The sequence below is a fragment of the Aquila chrysaetos genome, chromosome 1 (genome assembly GCF_900496995.4).
Source record: "Aquila chrysaetos chrysaetos chromosome 1, bAquChr1.4, whole genome shotgun sequence".
NCBI lineage: Eukaryota > Metazoa > Chordata > Aves > Accipitriformes > Accipitridae > Aquila > Aquila chrysaetos.
In genome coordinates, this window is record NC_044004.1 from 56,578,587 (window position 1) to 56,598,728 (window position 20,142).

Below are 20,142 nucleotides of genomic sequence, written 5' to 3' on the forward strand. Positions count from 1 at the left end.
TTCTTCATGCAACAGTCATGTCTATATCATCGCTTTTTAAGGACAAAGTCGAGATGAAAAGGTATTAAATGCAGCTCTTCCAATATAGTCTGTGGCTCGCTATTAATTGGGGAATGTAGTGATATAGCACAGGCATTTTGCATATATTCACTGAGTGAAAAAAAAGTGATGTCTGCTGTTATTATGGCATACGTGACCTGCATTTTCTGGATGAGAAAACACAACCTTTTCATCTGAAGGCTGAGGTGATTTACCAAGCAGTGTCTTCAAGGAATCTTGATTTTTCATTAGAAACAATTACAGATTCCATTTGTTTTCATTACTCTTATCTCGCACCTGCATAATGATAGAGAATATTTGTAAAGCAAAGACGAGGAGGAGGACAAAACATCATCACAGGTAGAGCAGGTATCAAGACATATATAAAACCAATTGAAGTTATCTTATCCTTTTGAATCTGACCATCAAAATTTTAACTCCAGCTAAGGAGACAAATAGAGGGGAAACTTTGCATGCATGTTTCTGCTGTTTTAAGTTGCTACATAGATGTCAGTTGCTGAGCTCCCAAGGTGAATTCTTGGTTGTTAATTCCAAAAGATTTTTCTCGGGTTTTGTTTTTTTCTGATGTTCTTCATTGGTACCCTTCAAGCCTCTTCCACAGAGCAGACACAACTTGTGGTAGCATAACTATCACAGCTGCTTTTACTTACCAGATGATAGTTCTGTCTTGAGGACCAGTAGGTATCCATTGATGCCTCTCCTAAGGTCCGTGGAGGTGGGCTTTTTTTATCACAGTCCAGTATGTTGGCCAAGGACTGACAATGCTTTCAAGTGAGCCACAGTGTAAAGCAAAGCATTGCATATTGCATTGAAATAGTGAGATCCAGGGAACAGCTCTCGAAAGTGTCCTGCTGTCAAGAAAGAATGGAAGAAGAAATTATGTTCTCTTGTAACATGCTCTTGTCATAAAGTTAGTATTAGTGCAGAGTGCTGGATGCAATTCACTGCTGTGCTACTTTACTAGTGCAGCATTTGTGTTGGAATGGCCAGGGCCTTATTTTATAGTTCACAGTTCAGTCAAAGCTTAGAGGATACAAGATTATGCCTTTCAGCTGAAAAACTGTGGATTTATTCATGTTTAAAAAACCAGACAAATTTAGGTAGGTTGAATTGGAGGCTTGTCTTTCTATTGCATTTCTGGGTATTGTGCTTGGTTTATTTTTGAAATCTAAAACTGTTACAAAGGTAAGCATTTTTTTAATCTTTCCTTTCAATAGAAGCTCCCAATGCCTCCAACTTAAAAATCGTAAGAATGGACAGAACAGCAGGGTGTGTAACAGGAGGGGAAGAGATTTACCTTCTCTGTGACAAGGTTCAGAAAGGTAAGAGTCCTGAGTATTGTAAGGCACACCAGGGTGTTCATCTGGAGTACACATGAAGCCTGCTGTGGTGCCTCAGTATTCTCCCACTCTGATAACAGCAGGACTTCTAAGCACTTAGCCTTTCTGGAAGTCAGGCCAGCAGTCCAGAAAATAAATAAAGTAGTCTGTTGCAAAGCAAATTCAGCTTGTGTTGCCTCTACAGAGACCATGTGATCATCTTTGTTGTTCTCCAATTTCTGCCCTTGCCCATGTTCTGGGGGTTTTTTGTGGGTGGTGGGTCCTGGGTGATGTTTGACTGCATTAACTAACACCTGCTCTGAATTATTCTAAAGTTTCTGATTTATTATTAAGTTCCTGATTATAAAGAGTAAGTATGAGCATTCTCTATTAACCACTGGTGGGAACTGAATGGGTTCAGCACTGCTGCTAGTAACTTCATTTTTATGTATATGCTAATGGTAGAGATCACTTGGTGTAAACAGGTCCTTCTCACAGACTCATTTTGGTAATTTCTGCTCATGGCTATGAATGTGTCAGGATTGGGCAGTGTGGATTTGGATGCTTTGGTTTTGGATAGGAAGATAATGGTTAATGGATTGGTTGTAGTATTTGGGCTGAACTAAAAAGAAAAAAATGGTAGTGAGAGAAATTCTTTGCATTTTTCAGCTATAGGTAATACCTGGGACTCCCTGGTGTAGATTGCACAGTGGAACAGGTGTCCTGTTCTCACCTGTTTGGAATCAGTCCCTGCATGTTAAAATCACACTGACGTTTTTTATTAATGTAGGCTGTCCTTTTCCACCTCTCTCTTCTTTGCAAATGTTCTTCTACCACTTTGGAAAGAGAGAGGGCTTGGGGGGCTTTTAGGGACTTTGAAAAAGCTGTTTTCTTTCAGTAGTGTATATACCCTCTGCTATTAGAAGGACTGAGATGAAATGTAACTCTTGTGCACAAAATAAATAAATAAATGGCTGACTCAGTGGAAGCCCTGAGGTGGGGTTTCCCCTCAGCTGGATCGGGGTTTCCCCTGACCTCATTGCTCTCAGAAACCTCCTGCCTGAAGGAACTTGAGCATGCAGGACAGCAGGACTGGAAGTGGTGGTTCACAGTCTTGAGACTAGCAGGTGGTGGATCGGAGGAAGCAGTCTGAAAAGCCTGTCCTGCGTCGGTCACCCTAAGAGAGAATAGGCTTTTTCTATTTTTTTTTTTTCTCACCAGGAGTGCTGGGGAAAGAAATATGCTAGTGTGATTATTTCCCAGCTTCTCCTAAAAATATAAATAAATAAGTAAATACAAAGGGAATGAAATAAAATTTGTTTGAAGGAGCAGAAGCCAAATCACATGTTTCTGGCCTGTGCTGTGTTTGGGGGGTGAGGGATCACTGCTGACATGCTGCTCACTCACACCCTTGCCATCTCTCTCAGCCACAGCTCCGAAGTGGCACTCTGCCAGCAGCAAGCGGAACTTGAACTGTGGCACTTCAGGTTTTGCTACAGTTTTTTGAACTGAAACTGTTGGAGGAGAGAGGGTGGTTTCTACATTTCATGCTTCAAGTTCTCCCCTCCCTACATGTTCGTTCCAAATAAAGCTCCTCTGGAATGTTTTATAGCCCTAGAATAGGAAGAGGTAGTGAACCTAGTTCTCCTTTTACTGCTCAGTAAATAGAGAGCAACTTCAGTGAAGTCATTAGAATTAGGCTGATCTACAATTGATGTCGAAAATGGGTTATCTATGATGTTTTCATAAAATAAAGATAACTCATGTATTAGTCATGTAATATTATCATCCAGCCAGAAAGTAACCATGTTGATTTTTATCTGAAATAAACTTAGCCAAAGGTTAAACAAATGCACAAACATCCCAAAGGTTAAACAAATGCACAAACATCCCAAAGAGAGTTTCTTTCACTCTTTGCAGATGATATTCAAATACGTTTCTATGAAGAGGATGAGAATGGTGGTATGTGGGAAGGCTTTGGAGACTTTTCTCCTACAGATGTACATAGACAGGTAAGTAACAAAGCATTTGTCATTTGTTAATGATTTTCTCATCTCTGTAAACTAGGATTATATTATAGGTAGTAAATTAGGTGAAGGCATCTGTATTCCGTACTAACCACTTCTTTTGTTGGTTACTTCCTAATAATAATACAATCTTAACTGTTCTTTAAAGATGTACATTAGGTAACTAGGCAGGTTTGGAATACAGTGCAAGGAAATTGGGAGATAGACCCATTGCTTTAACATGCACCAGTGTAAATTGGGATAGGATATATAAGAAGCTCTCGGAGCTCCTGTGAACACACTGAGAAAGCCACAGAATAGATGCTAAATGATGAAGGGACAAACAATGCTGTACTAACATGGGTGATGTGGTGATACTTTGCATGGCAACTCTGTCTTTCTCAAAAGGCTCTAGGACTCAAAAGTGCAACTGAAAACTAAAATGGAAGTTTATTGTTGTAGCAGCCTTTTGCTAAGAATTTTTGCTTCCCAAGCCTTGAACCAGCTCCTACAAAATAACAGAAATATGAAAGCAAAGTTGTCAAAACCCATGCTCCATGATAGATGTGGTTATCATTGTTTCCTTCACAGTTCGCTATTGTGTTCAAAACACCCAAGTATAGAGATGTCAATATCACAAAGCCAGCATCTGTATTTGTACAACTGCGTCGGAAATCTGATCTAGAAACGAGCGAACCAAAGCCTTTTCTCTACTATCCGGAAATCAAAGGTAATTCATTAAACCTGTTTTAGATATTGGAAACAGAAACTGCAGGGTCCCTAGGGGTGTTTTTAATAAGCTAGGACTTGCTGGATGAGGGATTTTTTTTTTTTAATTGTTATTTTTAGAAAATAGGATATTTGTGTCCTTGTTTTGTGCGGAGCTAATACGAAAAGTGGTAGCTCTGTAATGGGTTTGTAGGTTTTTTTGTTGGACTGGTAGGCAGCAAATCTGTGAGTGTTTTCCTAGTGAGGCTTACTCCCTGCGTTTCCTGTATGCATGTATGCCTGTCCATACAGTAGATGGCACTCTCTTCCTCCGAGTGTCTGCAAAATAGTATCTTGAGGACATTTTGCCATCAGTACTTTCAGACGAAACCTTAAACCAAAGACTGGTTGGTATCTGGTGGAAAAAGTATGTATTTTGCAGTTCTCTCCTTTTACCATCATGCCTCACAATTCACTCATGTTTTTGAATTTTCCAATTGCTTTCACTTCTTGTGAGAGCAGGGAAAGTGCTCGTTCAATCTTTCGTGTTAAAATATTAGTCGCTTAGCAGAAGTAGAATAGTTGGCATCAGACCTGCTTCCTAAGTGTTAGTGAAAAGAAGCTTAACTTGGAGATCTGTGCCCTTTAAAGTCTACATTTGAAATGTTTGACATGAATGGCAGCAGCAATCATGGTTTTAAATATCAATAATGTTAATGATACGGAAATGCCTTGAGGCCCAAGTCAGAATTGGTGTTTCATTGTACTAAGACAATCTTTCCCTTAACAGTTTACCCACCTGCAGGCTACACTATTAAGTTCTAATCTTGCAGTTTTCAGTACCTGATGTTTTCAGTGCCTGACTTAGAGCTGTGTTGAAATCAATACCCTGTCAAAAATCTCCAAAATATGTGTGCATCAGTGGTAATGGACTAAGGACAGCTGAGGAGAGAGGGGTGGTGGTTGATGTCCAAGTGAATTTACTTTACGCCTATTATAATAAACTAGCAGAAAGCATGCATTCACAAAAAATTCCATAGTTGCTAGAGGATTTTGTATTGGTAATGATTTCAGGAATCTCTTGCACAAGCTTTATGGAAAGTGAAGTGTACAACTGCAGAGCAAAGTTGCCAGATTTGAAGCAAACCTCTTAAGTGCCTCTTAATGGAGTAAAATTAATTCAACATTGTTATGTGCATTTTCAGATCCCCTGCACAACCTAATCATTAAATTATCATTTAGGGACTGGTTTTTTCCCTTGTTGCAAGTGTTCACACAAACTTAGACACGTGTATGTGGATGTTTTGTTTGTTTCTCTGACTAGATTGCTCTCTAGAGTTTTCTCTCCTCGTCAGTGTGAGTATGCCTGGTGTATGCATGCATACATACTTACAGATCATGTATGCCTGGAAATAATGCACTTGTACTTTTCAGTATACTGTTTCATGTATTCAGCTATCTCATTTGATGCACTGACTGATGTGCCTGTGCATGAAATTTCTTTTTGTCATATGGCTGTTGAAAACTACTAGATTGTTTAATGAACCAAGGATATTTTGTTCTTTCCTCAACAGTTCTACTGGATTTTAACCCCTGTAGTGTTTGTATCCCTATTTTTGTAGTTCTTGTCATGACATTTTCACTTTCCTCAGTCACTGGGATACTTCTTTTAAATCTTTGTGTTTTGCTTTCCAGGGGGGCTACGTATTATTTTGTACTTACACTATAAAATATTTAGGCTTTTATTCTACTGCGGCTCAGCATGGTTTGACAGTATTATGTCCTGCCTGAAAATAAGCTATCTTTGTTCTGGTGGCTTTTCTGACATTTTAAGTAAATCATGTCAAGCAAACGTTGTTTTCATCATTTCTTGCCATCCTTACCCTTACACAAAAGTTCAAAGGGCACTGCAGGTACTCTGTACTGTTGGAAATCAAAGTGCCTTGTGATTTGCTGACCCTTCGATAAGGGTCCATTTCTGAAGTAGATTTGCTTAGTGGAAGAGCCTATGTTTATATTCCCCAAAGGCAAATTTTCTTGAACAAGTTTGTGGTTCGGGGCACTTGTGCTGGTTTATGACTTGGCTTTAGACATAGAAGAATTTTGGGATCACTGATTTCCCGGGCTCTAAGCACATGAGACACTTTTGAAGGAAGCTCTGAGCCCCTAAGACATCTCTGCACATTTCCCTCCCAGTCTGAGCACAAGGCACCTGACATAACTGAAGAGACCATGCAGGCCGGAGCGATGCTGATGGTCTGGCTGGGGACTTGGCACTAGCTTGTTTCTCACAGGAATTCTCACTGCTCCATTACATACAAAGTTGTTCTGTTATTTGGAGCTAGAAGAGAGCTGACTCTTCTACAGCACTCTGCATTTTCCTTTATAAACTCCTTATGCCGCCTATTCCTTCTAACCCAGATAAAGAAGAAGTGCAAAGGAAACGACAGAAGCTCATGCCAAACTTCTCTGATGGCTATGGTGGAGGCAGTGGCGCAGGAGGCGGTGGCATGTATGGAGGGGGAGGTGGCAGTGCTGGCTCTGGTAAGGCAGCAGTTTTGGGTGAAGAGGGGAAGGGGTTCTACTTGGAGCAGGACAGGTGTTTATTCTGATTTTTAAAACGTGATGAGGATTTTGTCATCTTTTAAGTAGATGAAACCTGACTCTTCTGTCTTTGTACCAGTGTTACTCATTTCAGTCAAGCATCTCCTTGTTTTCTAAATATTTCATCAGCCCCTTTGCCTTCCTGCTTGGATATAAGGCTCCTGATGACTTCTTTTTTTCTCTTCTTGAAGCTTTAAGTTACAGATAACACCTTTCTAATTGAGGGAGTCTGAGTCAGGAATCCATCATACCTTAGCTTTGTTGCTTCCTGGGGCCTCAAAGGCACTGAAATTCATGAGACAGCTCAGCTAAGTACCATCTTGGGTGCTTAAAATTAAACAGGTTCTTAATTATTTCTGGGACCAGGAGTGGAATTTGGCAAATTAACCCTGTTAGTGCAAAGAACTATTAAAAAATTTGAGATACTATTTAGTAAATTTTCTACTGTGCTCCATCTGTTGAAGCCAGAGCATATCTGAGATGCAGGATCATAAGAGCATTGCTTTGGTTCTTGCAGCAGAGCATTCAAAAGCCGTAGAAAACAAAATTTCAGTTCTTTATGTTCAGTGTTCTTCTAGATGGTATTTCCATTGCTTTAGGGTGTAATTCTATGAACTCTTAATCTTTTTTCTTTCTTTAGGGTTCAGTTACCCTTCATATGGATACTCTGCTTTTGGAGGGATGCATTTCCACCCTGGCACAACAAAGTCCAATGCTGGAATGAAGCATGGTAACAGTAAAAATGTCGTTCTTGCAACAGTTGAATTAATCATAGAATCATTAAGTTTGGAAAAGACCTCTAAGATCATCAAGTCCAACTGTCAACACAACACCACCATGCCCACTTAACCATGTCCTGAAGTGCCACATCTACGTGTTTTTTGAACACCTCCAGGGATGGTGACTCCGCCACTTCCCTGGGCAGCCTGCTCCAATGCCTGACAACCCTTTCAGTAAAGAAATTTTTTCTAATATTCAATCTAAACCTCCCCTGGCACAACTTGAGGCCATTTCCTCTCATCCTAACCATGTTTATTTTCTTCTGTAGTATCAGCTGAAGTGTCATGCAGGTCTAGCTGAGCATGCTGGGGAGGGCTTTTTTTTTTTTCCCTAGAATCAGTCTTTTCTAGAACCTCTCGCAGCAGAGGGGTTTGTGTAGATTATACTGCCCTACTTCTCTTTAATTCTGTCCAGGTCCACCTTAAGAGCTGTGTGCATGTTCCTTTTTACTGCTAACTCCTGAGAAGCAGTCACCAAAACCCCTCTGTGTGCTTCTACATTCAGTGTATGTTTCAAGCAACAACCCTTTAGCTTGCTTGAACATGCTGATTACAGGTGACCCAAGGTGTAGACCAGAGAAAAGGTATCTTACTTGGTTGCCAGAGTGTGGTACTACACAGTAGCCCAGAGAAATAACATAAAAGTCAATGGAAAAGATTGAGTTAATAATAAGGGCATTCTTGGCTTCCTAAAATAGGAAAGTAATTTCAAATCTACATGTTGAATACTCTGTAGTTATTTGCTAAGTCTCAGGGATGAATTTGCTGTCAGAAAAACAGAATTAAATCTGAATAATTCTGCTAGGTTTCCTGGGAATACTTCAGACTTGCATTCTTGTACCATAGAGATAGAGGTATATCTGTTGTTATATATAAAAGTTTATCTTTAAAGCAGAGGCTGTCAAAAACGTAACATCACTTTAGAGCAAGTTACATTGCTGTGACTGTCCGTGTGTGTTGGCATCTGGAATATTATGGTTCATGAGTGTTTAGTGATAACACCTATGTCAAAGTAAATTTTTGTATCGTGTTCTTTAGGGTTTGGGTTTGGCTAGTTGATCCTTATCACTTGCATAAAAAACCAACAGTACTGGACACTAATGATACTAATTTTTGTTTGAAGGACTGTCAAGTAGCACAGCTGAACAAGATGGGAAGAGCTCTGATAAACAAAGCGACAAATGGGACATGAAACATGATGTGAAAGTGGAAACTATGGAGAGGACCAAGTGCAGAACTTCTGCTGATAATGAGGAGGAGGAGGATGCTGCTTCTTCCTGTAAAACTCAAGTAGATGAAGCAGATTGCAGGTGGCAGGGTAAGTGAGCAAGTAAATGTATTTAGGGTAGATCAAACTGCAGTATGGGCAAACCTGCTGTTAAAGGCCTGGAAACTCCATAAATGTCTGCTTGCTGTTTCAAAATATGATAATGCTTCCTGGAGGAAACAGGAGGGATTCCATTCCCCCAGATCTAAGGTCCCTCCCCATACGTAGTTCTGTAGATAATTTTCCATCTTTGTACTGCCAGTGGGCAACTGAGCTTCTGCTTGTCATGCAAGGAGAAGAGATAGCTTAGCCTGCTGGGCACATTTAACACTGCTTTATGATAAACCTGTATGAGGAACACTGAAAGCGGTGAAGGTACATGGAATACAATTCAGCAGTTGATGGGCTTTTGATATTTGATAGGCTTTAATGCATGAGTAAATGGATGTTGTCCTGATCATTGCAGTAGTTCTTCCTTGCAATTCTGCTGTTAAATTGTGTGCAAATTAGCATTAAAGGTTTGAATTTAAAATGTCACATGGGAACAGAAACATTTACAAATACACATTAAAATAACACTGTTGGGTAGCAAAGTCTTGTACATCAAACTGGTGAACAAAAGGGGAGGAAGGCATGAGTAGTCAGTAGAAATGGTTTAGCAGTAGAGTTGTAAAATATATGAAGACTACAAATTACCCTTTCCCAGACAGTAAGACTTCCTTTTCCTGGATTGTTTTTTGAAAGAGTTGATGGTCACTTTTCTTAAAGGATTTGAGTAATCCTGCTTCTCATAAAACTAAAAAAACCAACAGTTGGACTAGAGAGAATGGTAGTGGTAGGAACTGAGCAGGAAGGAATTTTTTGTTCTTGGCTTTTACCAAGTGCAATGTGATCTAGATTGACTTTTGTTGTTCCCTCTTTGGTCAGGGAGGGGGCACGTTATCTTGTGTGTATCAGCCCTGTGTGACGCTTGCTATTAACAGCACAAGAAACTGGCTTGGGAAACCAGAGTCACATAGTAGGTGGGTTATAGTTGTAAAAACCTCCAAGTTGTAGCTTCTTGTGATCTGAGAAACAGATGGTGCTCCTGAGAAAAGCTGAAGAACTTGCTGTTTGCAGCTGTGGTTGTGATAAATCCCATGGCTGATTCAGAGAGCAAAATCTTTTGCAGAGATGTGAAGAAATAATAATGTCCGTTTACCAGTCACCAAGGAGGGGCCTGAACTGTTGACCTGGTTTCCAAGTAATGAACATTGTAGGCAGGAAGTTGAATGTTTCTTTTCTTTATCTATTATATAATGGCATGAAAAGAGGCAGTTTCAAGCTCCAGGTTATATGAAGAATAGATGCAGAAGAACAGGCTCCATGAAATGGCTACTGCAGGTTAGAACATTTGGCTATCAGACTAAAAGATGCTATCTCATAGTATTTTGAAGGGTATCTTCCTGTGTGCTTGATATGAGAAACGAGGGAGGTTTAGCATCCAGTTTTTTGGACTTTGGAAATGTATATGAGAAAAGACTGAATTGCTTAACACCCTTTACCCTGGATATATATCCTGAACATAACATCCATTTAATGCTATTATTTAGTGTTAAAAGGTAAACAGCAAATATAAGTGTATCAGCCTGGGCATATAGTATAGGAACCACAGTGATGTATTGGCTAGAACAATAAGCTTCATGGATAGCTGAGTAAGTCTTTGGCTTGCAGAAATGATGTATTCGTGTTCATCAGGGATATGCTTCTAACCCAGTCTAAATGCCTGGTTTTGTGTAGCTGGAAACCCTGGGTATTCTCTCCCTATGTGTGCTTTAAATGACAAAGTCTGTTTTACTTGTTTGCTGTTAGTAATTTCTAACCCTACAAGGTTTTATAGAAACATGAAACTGTTCAAAATATAGGCTGGTTTTAGATGATACTGCTTCCCAGAATGACGACTGTGGTTTGAAAGTTCATCTATTTCATTTTCGCTAGTTTCTTGCTAATACAGAACCACAAAGGTATTGACAGAGCAGCTATAGTGACTATTTTCCACAAATGAGTTTCTTTCCTCCCCTTTCCCCTTTTGCCTCTCTACCATGACAAATTCTGCTTTTTGAAATCTCAGTAGTTGTATATTTTATAAGTCTAAAATCAGGATACTACAAATACTAAGCATTGTAAACACTGGAATGTTTTAAACAGGTGAACAGACTCTCTGTGCTGCTGCTGTAAAACAGGAGAGACTGCCTGGTTTGAGTTGGAGGGGGGGCACAAAGCCCTGCATTTATTCCATAGTTTTTCTGTGAGTTTCTGTGCAATATTTGACAGGTCCCTTAGGCTTCTTGTGTCTCAGTTTTCTCAAGTCTAAACTACTCAGAACTGCGTGGGAGGTTCTTGTAAGTGCTCTATGGACAAGAGTCCTTAGATGTTGCTCGTATCTAAGCAAATCCAAGTTCCTGCTCCTTTTGTCTCATTACACGCAAGTGCACATCAATGCAATTAATTCAGTGCCACTCAAATTAAAGGTAGCTTCCAGGGTTTGACTGTTCTCAGAATTCTTGCTGCCTGAATGCTCAGCATGCACCTAGTTTTTCTTCTAAGGGTCTCATTCCCTCTATCGTTACCTCTCAGCAGTAATAAGCAACCTGTCTCAGTAAATCAGTGAATAATGCTTGGTGGTCTGCACTTCGTATTTCTTTGGCAGCACAAATGCCTGTCAAAAGAAGGTGGTGTTGCAAGGAAGACAACTGAACTGATGAAGACAAAACTTTGTGTTGCAGATGGTCTGTTCCTGGAGAAGGCCATGCAGCTTGCCAAGCGTCACTGCAATGCTCTCTTTGATTATGCTGTAACTGGAGATGTGAAGATGCTGTTGGCTGTTCAGCGCCATCTCACTGTTGTCCAGGATGATAATGGAGACAAGTAAGTTGGTCTATACTTACTGGGTTGAAAGTCATGTTTTTAATGGCAGGATGGTGTGGTCAATTTGTTGTGTCCCCTGCGGGTGCCAATCATGGATTGCAGTACTGCTCTAATCAAATGAATACCATTCTCCTTTGTGCTGTTTGGGAGAGGTACAGCTGCAATTTAGACATTTTTGTTGTATTTGCAGAAAAGTCACTCACATCACAAAGTTCATTGATCCAGTACCTGTCAGAAAGTAGTCTGGTCATTGAGGGTACGTTGAGCTTGTTGTGAGTGAGTTTGCCTTTTTTTTCTTTCACTTAAAATCGATTGAGCATGAAGTGCTATGCTTGCATCATGATACACAGTTGATGGGAATCCTCAGCTTTGTGCTGAAGGAAAGCGCCTTGCTTTTTATTCCATGCAAGTCCTTAAGTCTTCATAGGAAGCTTTAAATTACAGATGCACCAGGAGACATAGAAAGAATAGCTGGAGGGTCCATGCTGCTTTTCTCCCACTGACACCAAGTTCTTTCCAGAGGACGGTGGTTTGCTCTTGCTTATGTCTGTACTGTACTGTTGTCTTCCAAGAGCTTGCACAGATGTTCGTGGCAGACTTTGCTGCTAATATTTGTGTAACAGTCCTTCAGTACTGTGAGCTGGAGTAGAAATCCATTTTGTTCCTCTACACTTACGCAGATTCTGTGGAACTCAGAGGGTGAAATACAGTGAGGAACTAATGATTAGTAGTTACTTAAAAGCAAATTCAGTGGGAGTGGCTCTGAACACATGCAAAGATAATCTCTTCAATAAGCTCACTTTTTAGCTGACAGGCTTTGGGCAGGCCCTGTGCAATCACTTATGTTTCCTTAAATTGCAGTATTTTGTACGGTAGAAGCCATATAAGCCTTAAGGTGTCCAGCTAGATGGAAAAGTACAAGCAACTGAGACATGCCATCCCACTGTTTGATTACTCTGTGAGAGGCTACTACTTTCACTCCACTTTCAGTGAACATAGGTGTCAGATTACTGATAAAGGACTGCAAAATCAAAGATAGCTACTTGACTTGCTTTGCTTTCCAATTGGCAACCTGATGTCTGCTTTTAAGAAAGGAGGAATATAAACGAGGCAGGAGCTAGCAACCAAATCTGCTAGCACTTTGGACAATACAGCTTCTGTGTTTAACAAAAAAAAAAAAAAAAGCAGGGGGTAGAGGAGTATTGACCAAGCAGGACCTGCATTTAAATACAACAAGGTGCCTCTCAGATTTGGACTTGCAGGGCATTTCAACAAAGTCAAAATACTTTTTAGAATGATGGTAAATAGTTGTTTTCTTCCTGCGTTAAGAAGTACCTGCAAGTATGTGAGACTCAAGCTCATGTCATCTTTCTCCTGGGATGGATTTTAGTCTGTGAGCATGTAATACATCTAAATTACTCTGCAGCTTTTTAACAAAACAAAGTTTTGGTGACTGTCTTCCAGCTCTCTCATACAAGCTATTTAAAGGAGGGAAAAAAAAAAAAAAAAAAGTCAAAACTTGTAAATCAATTTCCGTATTTTTCACTTTAATCATTAAAATTATAGGTCAAAAAATATACATTTTTTGCTTAAGCCTTTAATGAAGTATTGCTGTCAACAATTTTGCTCGTCTTTCATCAAAGTAGTATGTAGGGAATGAAAATACCTTCTGTGGGACCCTGTGTTGTGTTTTATGGCTTTGAGACAAAATAAGTTAATCTGTGATTAGTGTATATTTATGGTGGGCACTCAGTAACACTGGCTGTTACTGCATTTATACCGGTACCACCGCTTTCCAGAAGCCTGACAGTATTATGGCACTCTGTCTCCACAGCAGTGCTGAAATGCATTTTCTGATGTAGGACTGCTTAAGAAATGGAATTGACTGCCCTTTCATGGTGTAGTCAGCATGTCTTTACAGCATCATGTGTAGTGGCAGGGTAAACTTAAAATACTTGCTACAGGAAAGAGAACTAAAGGCAGTAGAAGAGCAAGTTTGTTTCTGAAGTGAGATTTGGAAAGAAAATGTCGGCATGATAGAGCATAGTAAGAAGCACCTACCAGAGAACAGCGGAGTAGCTCTTTCATGGTAGTGGTAGGACTGTTTGAACAGCACAGGAGAATTGAAGGAGGGAACATGCTGTGGTACTTCCTATGGCAGTGTCCAGAATAAATAATAAAACAGGCCCTTTGAGCGTGAGTTTGGTTTAGAAATCATTCCCTTTTTATTCCCTTTTTAAAATATCTTCTGGTTTTGAGTGCTCTCAGTCTCAATTTCAAGATGACTCTATGCCTTGAATGGCAAAGAACTTTTTTTCGTGAAAGTGTAGATCTGAGTATATTCAGGTATTTCTGGAGCAGCATAACAAACACACCACATGTCCTATGTTGATATTGTGTGTCAGCAGCAATATGCTAAAAAGATGAGTCTAGAAGTTGGCCAGCGTCTGTTAAGGGAGAGCTTGGCAAGATATGTTTCAAAACCAAAGGCATGACTTTGAAATGAAGTCTCCAGGGAACAAGACAAATCAAGTTCTGTTGGAGAGGGGTGATGGGATTCACAACCTGTTTTTTTCCTGGTGTCATTTTGCAAGTACAGCCGCTCTGGCTGGTGGCGAAGGACTTGACTTTGGAGAAGTGCACAGGAAACACCATTGCATTAACCCAGTAGAAGTGGTGAAGTGTCTTGCTATGCAGTCAGTCATGTCCCAAACCAGGTTTTTTTCTTTGTCATGACATCTCTGGGCACTGCTGCAAATCCTGCGGCTGTTAGTCACTGGGCCTGAGTCCTTAGTCATTTTCTGTTTGAAAATGAAGAAAAGAAAACCCCACAGATCTGGGGAAACCCCCAAGGGAAAATCTGCTTTGGTGGCAGAGAGGCCTGTGGAAATTCTGAAGGAAGGTTTTGACAGTAAAAGGTGTTCATGTGCTGCATAATTCAAAACATGAAAAAAACCAAACCAGCAAAGAATCTGGGGATTTCAACAAGTTCTGAAACAATTCTTTTGTGCTACAAAGTTTGTATTTATTAGACTAGGAGTGAAGTTAAGCTCAGGACCAGCAAAAGCCATCCTGAGTCTGCTTTTGTGATTGAAGGGTTAAACACAGTTACCTTCTGACTAGCTTTTTTTAATGTTGGGATTCATTTTAGGTGCTGCTATTTAGTGCTGAAATCATGACCTTTAATAGTCCAGTGTTTGGATCAGTTAGAATTCAATCAGATCTACAGCAAAACCTTAAAATTTTTATAATAAATTTGAAAATAGTGTGAATTTGTTCATCTGTTTTTTGTTTGTTTCAGTGTCCTTCATTTAGCAATTATCCACCTTCATACCGAGCTGGTGAAAAACCTCTTGGAAGTGATGCCTGATCTGAATTATAATGACATCATTAACATGAGAAACGACCTTTATCAGGTGTGCAGTTGTGGTGGTATAAGTGTTGTTGATTGTTCAGCCAGTAAAAAAGAAATTCCACAACTTACTGTCTGTCTTATTTTTCTTCTATTTGTTGGAATGAGTCCAGATCAGAGTGTAATGCAAACAAGTTTAGAAGCACAATGACATATTGTAAGGTGGTGGAGGAGCAAGAGCATGTTTCCACTGTTTTAGTTCATAACTCCCCTTGGTGTCAACAGAAACATCTCCATGGGTCAATCATAGAACAGGCCAAAAGTATGAAATTCATCAGTTCATGTCTTCATTATTTGGCTTCTCTGTTATTAAACCAGCAGTATGGATTACAGTGTGCCAACTCTGGGCTCTTTTGACCTTTCTAACATCAGATAACTCAGGATCATGAGTCAGTTGCTGTGTCATCAGTTATCTAGAGGCATGCAGAAGCTGTAACAAACTATACCCTTCCTGTAGCCCAGATGGTATTTGTGCCCATCACATGTACACCAAGATTTCCCTTTCATTTCTAGATTCACATTATAGCAAAACAAAAAAAAAGCCCATCCCCATGTCTTTTACCTAGCAGGAAAAGAATTCTTAACTGCCAGGCGCAATTCTGTCTCCTCGCATTCATCTGTGACAGAGTCTGAGTTTTTTGTATTGTAACTCAGACAGGCTTTTAAGAGCTGTGGAAACCTGCCTGGAAAAGAATCTCTTTTCAACTGTGCACACCATTCAGTTGTCCCAAAGCTGGACATTACACAGCAGCACTCTGACATTTGTGTTGTTTCTTTTGCTGTGAACAGTAAAGGCAGGTTTTTATTCTACACAGATAGTCCCAGAGGGTTTTTTTTGACTTTTTTGTTCTCTTTCGCATTTCATTTTTAAGTTCCTATAAAGCAAGTTTGAAATGTGGAGGCAGGTGAAAGCAAGCAGAAGATTCTGAATTTAATTCTGTGCCCTCTCTGTAAAAGAAACAGGAAGCAAAGCTGTGTTCCACACAAGTAGATCTCTAACTGCCAGGACCTCTACAGCTATTCCTACCTTCTACTTAAACCTTCAGCCAGTGGTGGGAGGGCATGTAGGCTTGGGCTAGAATTTTCCTTCTGTACAGATATTCTGAAAGCTGAATTGTATATGTACCTTATAAATTCAGTAATTAATTGCAAATATGTTGACAAATCTATTGACAAATACCAGCTTATTGTACAGAGCTGGAATTAGTCTTTTTTTTACAGTCCTCTGTTAATACAGGGATAATGATATAGAGATGGAATCTTGTGCAATTTTTAGATTATTTTAGTGCTGGAAATGTGATTTCCCAAACCCTACTGGAATGCTTACTGTTTAAATACATATGTTTCTGAGTGTTCTACATGATGCTGTTCACTGGCAAGACTGTCAAGAATGCAGTATACAATCAACCTTTGGAAGTACTTGAAACCTCTTGGCCTGAGAGCCTTTTGGTGCTGCAGGTGTCTTTGCACAAAAATGGAGAACGTGCAAATAGAATCAGCTAGCTAGACACGTGCTATGTAAATGCACAGTTGTTCTGCACGTTGACAAACGCACAGAACAGCAGGATTTTCTTCTCTTCTGTGCAGTCATTTTGAGGGATAAGGAGATCCTAAGCCCGTGGCTGTAAACCTCCTATTCAGGAGCAAAATTAGAGCATAGTTCAGTGCCAAAGGCAGATTTGAGCAGGCCCTGGAAAGTGTGTGTGCTCTCCCTGTGGCATGAACTTGGCTATGGGGCAGCTGGAAGCAGGGCTACAGTGTCTGGGGGGACATGGGGATTATCTCCTTTCCCGAGTCCCTTGCACACCACAATGCTCAAATAGCCAGGTCAGTGCCCTGGCTTACAGAGCAGGCAACATCTTTGTTCCTCCCAAAGTCTAGCTGCTGACACTAGCAAGGCAGGTTTTATTTCCAGTAAGTAGAAACCCTATTTGTAGTATGCAGTAGGAAAAAATGTACACATACGCAAGCTTTTAATTTCTGTTAGCTTTGAAGTGGAGTAACATCTTCTCACAGTAGGGGCTTTTATGGATTTAAGAGATTTCTGTAGAAGTGATGTAGCTGTTGCTTATCTTCTCATGGCTTGCTTCTGTCACTTCTAGACCCCTTTGCACCTGGCAGTAATCACAAAGCAGGCAGAGGTGGTGGAAGACTTGCTGAAGGCTGGAGCAGATGTCAGCCTTCTGGATCGCCATGGTAATTCTGTCTTGCATTTAGCTGCTACTGAAGGAGATGAAAAGATTTTGCGTCTACTCCTCAAGCATAAGAGGATATCTCCGATGGTCGACCTTTCCAATGGTGAAGGTATGGAAAGATAATGGCTGTATTTTACGCTTGCCTATGGGACAAGCACACCTCAATTCCTGCCAACACAGTGTTTCTACACAGGTAGATGCAGACCTTGGAAATAGCATCTTTCCCCATTTTGTATGTGCTATCCTTGGCTTTTACATGCCTGCGGTCACAAATGAGAGAACACAGACGTGTAGGTTTTCTGGTTATACAGAACATAAGGATTGGTAATGGCCACATGACACAGTATGGATTTGAATTTTTGTTACGGTATATTCTCTTTAATCTCGCAAAACTTCAAGCACTGTGTTCCTCCCGAGACACCTTATGCAACCACTGGTTTTTAAAAAAATCCCCCCAGAAGATGTTTCCTCCTCCTCTCTAATGAATGAAATTCCCTCAAAAATAGTTTCTGGACCAGTGTTGAGTTTTACATCTGGTACTTCGTGACCCTACAGAATTAGAGCCTATAAAATAACCACAAAGACGCAATTCTCCCATTTTTCAGTGGCACAGATAATTTGAATTTAGTATTCGTGCTCTAGCAGATTGTAAAATGTCTGACCTAAAAATGTCATTATGGGATTCAAAAAACTGTATTAAGTTCCTCAGAGAGATGGGGGTTTTGTTTTGTTGGCTCAGGGCTGGTGTGTGTTTGTTTGTTTTTTAAATACAAGGCTTTATTATTCTCTTCTTGAGCTGGTACAGGTAATCTTGAGGTGATAGGGCAGTGTGACCTTACAGGAGGATGATAGTAAAATATACCAATTATTCCCCAGACTGTTTCTAGAAGAGATGTTCAGTAGCAGATGGGGCCAGTGCAGGGTACCTACTTGTTTAGTACCAAGATGCGGATTTTCTTTTTAAGGCTCCTCTCCTTTGAGGCAAAGAGATGCTCTAGGTGAGCTCTTCAGTTCCTGCCTTCTGTTCTACCTTGTAATCTGCTGATTTTTTTTTTTTCTATGCATGGCTTTGACTTGCCATCAATAACACAACTAATTCCAATTTATGCACAAAGAACATTTTTATTAACTATCTTTTAGTGTATAAGCAGGCAAAATAAGTCACTTCTGCTCAGATAACTACAGTAACTCTCACTCATTTTACAATTCTCATAGATGCGGCCACTTCAAAACTCATTACGCTGAAATTTCTGTATTTTTCAAATATTAATGCAAGTGATGGATGGCTTTTGTTTTGTGTAGGTCTCAGTGCAATTCACATGGTGGTGATGGCAAATAGCATGTCCTGCCTCAAACAGCTGATTGCTGCTGGAGTTAACGTCAATGCTCAGGAACAAAAATCTGGACGAACTGCATTGCATTTAGCTGTTGAACAAGAGAACATCCCTTTGGCGGGCTGCCTTTTGCTTGAGGTAAGGGCAGAATTTCTTTCTCTCAGGTCTTTTCACTTACATATTTAAAACCTCTTGGAAATCCTTAAGTGCTTCAGAGGAACAGAAGTAAGGGTTTTTTCCTGTCTATTGACTCGTTTGCTTAAATTGGTAAAATGGCAAAATTATTGCTAATGTTACTCATTATTACTTGTTTAGCAGTGCTGGCGCATCTATTGCCCAAGTTGAGGAATTAAATAGTTTGTGACCCTGGCCTGACCACATATGCCGTGTTTAATTTGCACCAAGTAATCCCGGCAGCCAGTGAAACTACTCTTGAACAAGTCAATCATTTCATCTGTGTGAAGTGGAATGTGTATACAGATGTGCATGGAGAGATGGTTGTGTATAAATATTTGTCTCATCTTTTTAACACCTTGATCCTAGCGTGCTTAATTCTGCATACCCAGAGCTGGCTGCAGTAGCTTTCCTCGGTACCTGTGTACGAATGTGCCACCAGCCTACCTGCTCTCCTGAAGAGCAGCAGGAAAGCAGATTTCTGTGCACAGCAGTTCAGGCGCCAAATGCTGCGGGTAATCGGATGGCAGAGCTACTACATGGGATGCAAAGTGGCTTTTATCTACCTGACCTATTTGGGTTCATATGCTGTGCCTCCTGCTGTAATACTGGAGCACACAACCACCATCTGTTCGTGCGTGCAGACGGTTGTAGTTACTTTCTCATTCCTTCTTTTCAGACAATGGTTAGAGTTTTTACCCAAACAGGCGTGGAATGGTGCTTATTTGCACAGTAGCGATGTTTATGCAGACATGAGTTTCTGCAGCTGTATTGTATAGACGAGTAGCACTTTTCTTTTTGTCATTCAATAAAAACTTAGGGTGATGCAGATGTGGACAGCACTACATATGATGGGACAACTCCTCTTCACATAGCAGCTGGAAGGGGCTCTACAAAATTGGCAGCAGTTCTCAAAGCAGCAGGTATGAAAATAGATATTTACTGCAGAGTTTTCTTTCACAGTGACGATTCAGGTTAGAAGGCTGCAAGCAGAAAAGAATGTGCCAGTGAACTTATTTAATGAGCAGAAGAAATTAAAAGCACGAAGGTTTGTTTATCCTCAGGGAAGTCCTATTTCCAGGTGCTGTGCTACTCTTTAGCACCATCTAATGGCTAAAAAAGCAAATTATGTTAGTCAAGAAAAAAAATCTCTTGAACACTCTTGGAAGTTTTTTGAGTATTTCTTTTGTAGTTTTTTATAGCTGAAGAAGCAGAGAAGAGACCTCGTTACATAATTGGGATAAGTGTTGGACTGCTTTAAAAACAAAAAAAAATAGGTCACTGAAACATGAGCTTGTTAGTGTCTCCTATTTCATATCACTGTGGGAAGAGTTAGTTTTGAATATTTATTGGAACGTTTTTTCAGTTGTATTTAGA

General features: G+C 40.2%; 2 protein-coding genes across 28 annotated transcripts in view; one reads left to right on the forward strand and one right to left on the reverse strand.

Annotated features, from left to right (window-relative positions):
* The window catches only part of NFKB1 (nuclear factor kappa B subunit 1), a 67,564-nt gene that overhangs the window by 35,168 nt on the left and 12,254 nt on the right, over positions 1–20,142 (forward strand). For all 3 annotated transcript variants that reach the window (XR_005932439.1, XM_041123644.1, XM_030014563.2), the window contains exons 9-19: positions 1,278–1,382; positions 3,300–3,391; positions 3,977–4,115; positions 6,515–6,637; positions 7,338–7,427; positions 8,600–8,794; positions 11,509–11,650; positions 14,952–15,066; positions 17,165–17,366; positions 18,560–18,729; positions 19,586–19,688. Coding sequence is in view for 2 of the 3 variants with exons in the window: in XM_041123644.1 (XP_040979578.1) it covers positions 1,278–1,382; positions 3,300–3,391; positions 3,977–4,115; positions 6,515–6,637; positions 7,338–7,427; positions 8,600–8,794; positions 11,509–11,650; positions 14,952–15,066; positions 17,165–17,366; positions 18,560–18,729; positions 19,586–19,688 (1,476 nt within the window). In the remaining variant the exon portion in view is untranslated. The remainder of the gene's footprint in view (positions 1–1,277; positions 1,383–3,299; positions 3,392–3,976; positions 4,116–6,514; positions 6,638–7,337; positions 7,428–8,599; positions 8,795–11,508; positions 11,651–14,951; positions 15,067–17,164; positions 17,367–18,559; positions 18,730–19,585; positions 19,689–20,142) is intronic.
* Positions 11,951–20,142, reverse strand: part of MANBA (mannosidase beta) — an 88,749-nt gene continuing 80,557 nt past the window's right edge. For 24 of the 25 annotated variants that reach the window (XM_041123688.1, XM_041123689.1, XM_041123691.1 and 21 more), the window contains one exon: positions 18,317–19,748. The gene's annotated coding sequence lies outside the window, so the exon portion shown is untranslated. Of the gene's footprint in view, positions 12,342–12,985; positions 13,129–18,316; positions 19,749–20,142 lie in introns of those variants that run through there. The other variant, XM_041123673.1, reaches the window with a different exon arrangement.